The sequence below is a fragment of the Arachis hypogaea genome, chromosome 15 (assembly GCF_003086295.3).
Source record: "Arachis hypogaea cultivar Tifrunner chromosome 15, arahy.Tifrunner.gnm2.J5K5, whole genome shotgun sequence".
NCBI lineage: Eukaryota > Viridiplantae > Streptophyta > Magnoliopsida > Fabales > Fabaceae > Arachis > Arachis hypogaea.
The window spans coordinates 130,854,661-130,862,149 of NC_092050.1; the positions used below are offsets into that span (position 1 = coordinate 130,854,661).

General features: G+C 31.7%; 1 protein-coding gene across 1 annotated transcript; it reads left to right on the top strand.

The window, feature by feature from the left end:
* The first annotated feature begins 3,531 nt into the window (after positions 1-3,531).
* LOC112750708 (CASP-like protein 4A3) lies at positions 3,532-5,914 on the top strand. The gene is made up of 3 exons (XM_025799522.3): positions 3,532-4,253; positions 5,065-5,200; positions 5,513-5,914. Exons 1-3 carry the CDS (start codon positions 3,808-3,810, stop codon positions 5,705-5,707), a joined length of 777 nt encoding a protein of 258 aa, XP_025655307.1. The 5' UTR covers positions 3,532-3,807; the 3' UTR covers positions 5,708-5,914.
* Positions 5,915-7,489: the final 1,575 nt, after the last annotated feature.

A 7,489-nucleotide genomic window follows, 5' to 3' on the forward strand; every position in this document is an offset into this window, starting at 1 on the left:
ATATAAACACTACTGTGAAAATTATATTCCTCCTAAGGATAAAAAGATATCATATAAGTGGACAAATAAATAAATGAATGAATTGAAATGAGAGTTTTCAATTCAAAAGTCAAATTCAAATAATATACATTTGGGCAATTCCATTTCTCGTAGTAGTCCTTTTCTTTGTGCATCTTTATGATATAACAGATTCAATATATGACCTAATCATTAAGTTAGCAATGTTTCTAATAGTTAAGGTTTGAGTCAAATGCATGTAGGTCAATTTCGGTGGATCACTGTCGATTGGATGTCCGCCATCCTCTTCGCACAAGTTAATTTAGCTTGGGATCAAGTTTAGCTCCTCCGCATCACTAATAAATCAATCTTGAGCTAAAATAGTACCTTATTCAATAAATTGTAGTTTCATGAAAAGGTACCTCAAGATAAGTTGGGGAGAAAGATGCTTTTGTTGCCCATTGCATGAAGATTTCTATATAAACTTAAAGAGCGTTTTTGGTGGAGTAAAGAACAAAAGGTATCCTGTGAGAAGGCTAGAACTACATTATTTGGCACGTTGTGTCGTATAATTGATTTTATATGTGTAAATGGTACTAAAGTTTGTAGGAGGTAGCTTTTCCGGTAGATAGTGTGGGTTATATTTTAGAGGAAGTTGCTAAAGATAGTCCCACTAGTGAAAGAAATCTGATTACTTTACTACTACATTATAATTAGGGTGGCAACATATACTGTGTTCGCGGGTATCCAATTCGATCTAATCCGGTCAGGTAAGATTGTCAATCCAATTCGCAACGGATAGGGTTTTCGTACGGGTTGGATAGGGTGGGAGTTGAACTTTAACTCTACCTGACGTTGCCCACATCCTATATATGTATATGCTATATATTTGTATAAAAATATGTTTAAGTGGAAGTTAAATCAAAGACCTTTCATTAAATACAAAAGATTTGTTACCACTAAGAGAAGATTATTAATTAATAATTTAATATATTTTTTTTTACATAAAAATCAGTTCTATTTTAAATTATCATTAAGTTATATAATAATATTATATTTTTTTTATAACTCACGGATAGGATTAGGTATCCCTAGATTAAGAATTAGGAAAGTTAGAGTTAAAATATTTTCAATCCATAAATAAAATAGAATTGAGTTTATATAAAAATCTTAACCCACATGTAAGATTAGAGTTAGATCCAAATCCTACATACCCTACCCTAACTGTTGCCACCCCTAAATTGTAAAGCTTGTTGGTCCGGATGGATTTCCTTTATTTTCTTCCATTATTCTATCTTTAGATGTTAATGACAACAAATATCATTATATTAATCTAGCAACTTATTATGGGAGCATTATAGAAAGATCTGGGCAGTTTATAAGTGGATTGCAAAGAATTGGTGGTTAATAATGTAATTAAATATTTTTTGGGGGAAGAAGGAAAGGAAAGTCTTCTTTCGGCGATGAAGGAAAGGGAAGTCTAACTTGTTTGGGAGCTATGATGGTAGTAATTGGAACTTGGAAGAGAAGTATGCATATGGTTTTCTTAGGATACTCGTTAAAATTATTGTTATTAGAAGTTTTCATTTTTACAAAAATAAATATATAATAAATGTATTAAAATTTTAAATTGCATACTCTTTCAATATTTTTTTAAATTGATAATTTTAGGAAGACTTGTTAGCAAATTGTCTTAACAAATATTTTTAGAATCTGAAAATAAAAAGTAAAATAAAAAATATTCTAAGTAGTTATAAGAGTATATACACAAGTATAATTGATACTTGAAATAAAATGGATCAAAGTATTATTTTTATTTCTAACAATATTTGGACTAAATCTTTAAGATTTAAAGTTATTTTTAACATTTTAAATATCTTATTTAAGTTCTTGTTTTAAAATGGTTATAATATTATTTTATCATTAGTTCTGTTAATAATTTTATGATGAAAATACACATGTAGACATTGTAATCTACTCTAGTAAACTGATCCTATATTACTATTAGTAAAAAAAATGTAAAATTAAATAAATAAATAAATAAATATCACTAATAATACAAAATTTTAATTATATTTTGTTCACTCATATATTAATGTTACTTTTTCTTTTATTTATTTAATTTTTTACTTTTTTTACTATTGGTAATATGAGATTAATTTGTCACAATGAATTATAACGTCTACATGGCATCTTTTTTACAAAATTATTAATAGAATTAATAATCAGATAACATTATAACAATTTTAAAATATTAAAAATTTAAATAAAATATTTAAAATATTAAAAATTATATTTTACTCCTCTTACTTATAGGGCTGGCAATGAGTAGGGTAGAGTAGGGTTTGGCCTCTACTCTAACCCTACGCGCAGGTTGAAAATTTTATTAAAACTCTACTCTACTCTATTCGCGGGTTGAGAATCTCTCAACCCTAACCCTACTATGCACCCTAAAGTTCTAAACCCTACCCTACTCTATCCGACCCGCAGAAATATCAAATTTTTTTAAAGTAAATATAAAATTCAATCATTTCAAATTTTATACATATTAATAACATAAAAAATAAAAAACTAATGCTCTAAATTACTAAATTAACTAACTAGTTTAGTAGTTGTTCACTTATTATAATTCATTACATAGGAGAGGTTGTAGGTTCAACTTTCAATTCCTTCACTATATACTTATTTTTTAATAAAATATGTGTTATATATGAAGTGCGAATAGAGTAAGGTAGGATATACCCTAAACCCGTATCCTATCTTACCTACAACGAGTCGAATAGCATACCCTACCCAAATGAATTGGACCAAATTGAATACTCGCGAGTAGAGTATGAATTGCAAGCCCTACTTACTTACATCAGACATATTTAAGTTATTAGGCCACACTCGTGTGGCTCAAGGGTTAGATTTAAGTTGATAATTGGTTACACACTTCCACTAGTTAATGGGACATACATTTATGATACATGGCATCTGTGTATTTCTGATTTTTCTTTTAAAAAAATAGTTTTACAAATTAATGTTTTTTATAAAATCAAAATAATCTAAAATCTGATTTTAATAAAAAAAAACTATTTATTATCACAATTTTGTAAAAAAAGAAATAATTACATTTTGATTTTTTTTTTTTTCAAAAATTTATCCAAATAGAGAGTACATTTATCATCGATTCATCTCATTATTATCTCGGTATAGATTTTCGGAAGATAAAAGAATGATTATGTACTTTTATCTGCCACCTTGATTGAAGTTAGTGCCAGTATGACTAAAGTCAAATCCCAAATAGTACTACATGCAAGATAAGAAAACAACTCAAGCTTCCGATCCAATGCGGAAGTAAAACCTTTCCTACCATGCACCCTCACTAATCAAATCAAGAACTGAACCAATAGTAAATAGTCCACCCTACTATAAGTCTACAATTACCAAGTGATTGACCCACATGGCAACAAACAATTGGTTTTAATAAAAGTAATATGCTAAGCTTTCCTCAGCATAACAAAATGCAATGACGTGGCACGGCCCACACTAAAGGAAGCCACACACAAACACAATCCCTTAACTCCTAGTTTTTCTTTTTCCCTCTCTTCTCTTTTCTCTCCACCCAAACACCCTTTTCCTTTTCCTTTCTATCTTTCTTTAATCTCTCTTCTTTTGATCTCTTTTTTTGAACTTTTCTTCTTTCCACCTCTCTATAACTCCATTTCCCTTCCTTCTTTTCCTTGCTTCTTTTATCTCATTTGAAAATCCGCGAAGCGCAGGGAACTGAAAATCGCAACAAAATAGAAAGAACGCAGCATCACCGCGATGAATAAATCGCTCTCTAAAAACTCCGAGTCGTCGAATAAGTTCGAGTCGCCGGTCCCGTTCCACACTTCACCGCGGTGGGATGCCGCCAACACGCAGGGATCGCCGATATACTGGTCGTCGGAGGAATCGCCGGCGAAGCCCTTCGACAATTCCAAGGCTATCGTCGCCGTCGACAAGTTCACACAGTACACTCCCGAAAAATCCACGAGGCGCCAGAATCCGCCGCATCATTCGCCGGCCGTTCCCGCGCCACCACCGCCTCCTGTTATGCCGCCGCAGAGGGAGTCGAAGGGGGAGTGGAGAAGGGAGGAGGCGTTGAGGAAGGCGGCGCTAGGGTTCCGGGTGAGCGAGGTTGTCGTGTGCCTGATCTCGTTTTCGGTTATGGCTTCCGATAGGACTCAGGGTTGGAGTGGCGATTCCTTTGATCGCTATAAGGAATATAGGTACTCCCAACTTTCTTATTATAATTATTTATTATTATAACAATTGTTAATTCTCTTTTCAATAATGATTAGAGCATAAGAGTTATATAGGCAAGAACTTAATGATCCAGATTAGTTCAGTTAAGTTCAGTGGATTTTCAGTACTGATAATAGTTAGTCCAATTCATGTTGCTTTGACCAGATTCAAATTTTATTTAATGATATTGGTATGGATTATTGGAAGAAATATGTTCGGCTATCATGATATCATTTCTCCTAAATGTTTAAGCGGACAGGAGGATGCACATAAATGGTTATATCTCTAATAGACAAATACTAGATAATATTAATTCCCCGGTTAAATTATTCATACAAGCTTTGTTATCCTTGAACATACTTCTGAGTTTCTATATGGTACCTAAAACCCATTGATGGTATTAGAAGTCTCACATGTGAGGATATAGTCTTGAATCGGTGAGTGCTATTCTAATATAATATCAAAGCCACCCTGTGTTTGTAAGTTGGGGCTGTTGGGCCACCTGCACACATGGAGTCTCTAGTATAGTGTATGCTACAAGTGTTCGATCTTGAGTGTGAGGGGTTTAGGGAGCCATTATTATAGGTGTTATTCTAATTGTAAAGCAATACTTAGAATTTACAGCCTAATTATGTATCATAATTTGGTCTTTTAAACCGTCGCTTATACTTCCTTTCTGCTACTTGTTTTTGGACATGGTTTTTCTGAGTCAGTTTATCCTACCATCTTTTTTTTTTTTTTTTTTTTGTTATAGTAGTGGATACATGTGATGATTAAGCCTTAATGATATGGCAGGTACTGCTTATCTGTGAATATCATCGCATTTGCATATGCAGGATTACAAGCATTTGATCTGGTTTATCAACTAGTCACAGGGAAACACATGATCAACCACCACCTTCGCTCCCACTTTGATTTCTTTGTTGATCAGGCAAGTCATGAGATTCTTCACCTTTAGTTTGGACTTTCAGTTTCTCATTGTTACTTAAGAATATTTATGATTTGAATAATATATGTGACCATATATGTAGTAGGCCTCTAACAATTACCCAATTAGCTGATAGATAATGAGTACCTTTCTATGTCCAAGTTCTTATTCAAATGCAATATTTATACTATAACTTGCATTTAGTGAAATTTGATGCATAACTCTCTGATTCCTGTGTACATAATTTTCCTTCACAGCAAGAACCAAAGCCTTTACTTTTTGAAAATTAATATATCTGCAAAAATTGATGAGCAGGTTTTAGCATATCTTCTGATATCGGCATCATCATGTGCAGCCACCCGGGTCGATGATTGGCAATCGAATTGGGGGAAAGACGAGTTCACAGAGATGGCAAGTGCCTCAATTAGTATGGCATTCCTTGGTTTTGTTGCCTTTGCTATTAGCTCACTTATCTCTGGGTACATTCTTTGTACCCGCAGCTCCATGTGAACTTAATAATAGTTAGTCTTCTCGTGTACTGAAATTCTGTGTTGCTTTTTACCCTTTTCCTGTGTCGGAATGTGCCTTCAAAAAAAATGTTGATGCTCGCTGTACAGGATGATGTGTGTAGATACAATTCCACTATTGTTTGTCTTTCAAAAGCAAGGGTGGAGAAGGTAACTTTCTTGTAAAAAAGTAGACTTATTTAACTCCCAATTCAAAGAGCAAACTAAATTGAATAACTAAACAATTAAATTAAACTGAAACTGAAATTCAATTAATGCCAAACCCGAAAACTAACATATTATCTATCTAAAATACATCTAAATGTGTTTGACCGCTCCCATTCAACAGATAGATAAAAAACTAATTATATTACATGGACATACAAAAACCGGCTATTAAATTAGTGATCTATATAGAATATACATTGAAATATAAAATATATATTAAAAATAAATTAAATAATATATGAACTAATTTGATGATTGATTTTTAGTTTGTTTAATTTTGGAGATAAACCACAAAAAATGTATTCAAATTATCTTAGTATTGACAAAAATACTTTTAAATTTTATTATTGACAAAAATATTTTCATAATTTTAAAACGTGCCAAAAATACCTAATCATGATTAAAGACTTGCTCCGTTAACGTCAAAATATGACGTGTTGGCGATGCCAGAATCTTTTTACATAAGAAATTGCATTTGTTATATCACTTTTTTTTTTTTGTTAATGTAAGATATTTCAGTTTAAGAATGTGTATTTTTGTTACATTTTTAAATAATTTGAGAATTTTTTTATCGATAATAAAATTTAAAAATATTTTTAACAACGACAAAATAATTTAGGTGGATTTTTGTTGGTCCTGCCAATGTGGTATTTTTCTATGGACATATTTTACAATGAGGAAGTTCTTTTTTATTACCTGTTGAATTTTTGGTCTTGCTTTTTTTTTTCCTTGGGTTAGAACAGGTAATCACTTAACTAGGCCCCCAATACAAGTTAACTGAGAACCACGGACCCACAAGAGGACGCTTAAGAACTGCATGACTACATGGGCACAGATCTGGGCCTAGAGAGCCCCCAAGACTAAGCCAGGAAAATTCAAGGAGAATTTTTTAAACAAAAATACTATTTGTACACTAAAATCAGTCATTGTATATTTATATATAGGAGTGACAGGTAGGAGCAATTTTTTATTTTATCCGAACCTCTCCCCGCCCTCCTTTCACTTCACTACTATACACCCCACCTCTATCTACAGGTAGTAGACTGCTCTATCCTAACCCGTCCGCGAGTACTCGTCCCATTTCTACCCGTCTCTATAAAAATTAAATAACACTTATATTTTTTTATTTTAATAAATTAAATAAATGTAATAATTATTGAAATAAATAATTTAAAAAATTATTACCGAAATCTGTTTCTCTATCTTATCTCATTTACAGAATTTTGCACGTATCTTGTTTACAGTGTAAACGAGATATACACGTATTTGTAAATATAAAAATATATTTTCTGAAAATAATAAATAATATTAATAATATCAATAATCCAAAATTTTAGCATACAATTAGTACTTAAAAAGGTTGATAGAAAATATTAAAATGGATATGTTTGATCAATTAGCACTCAAAAAGAGTACATAAAAATTTTTAGATTAAATTATAGATCCAATTGGATTGATTTAAATTTTAAAAATAAAAAATTTGTATATGTTCAAGTTCCATGATGAGAATAGATACTATAATTGTGCCCACTCCTAAAAATTAAAAGATGAGAAGCCT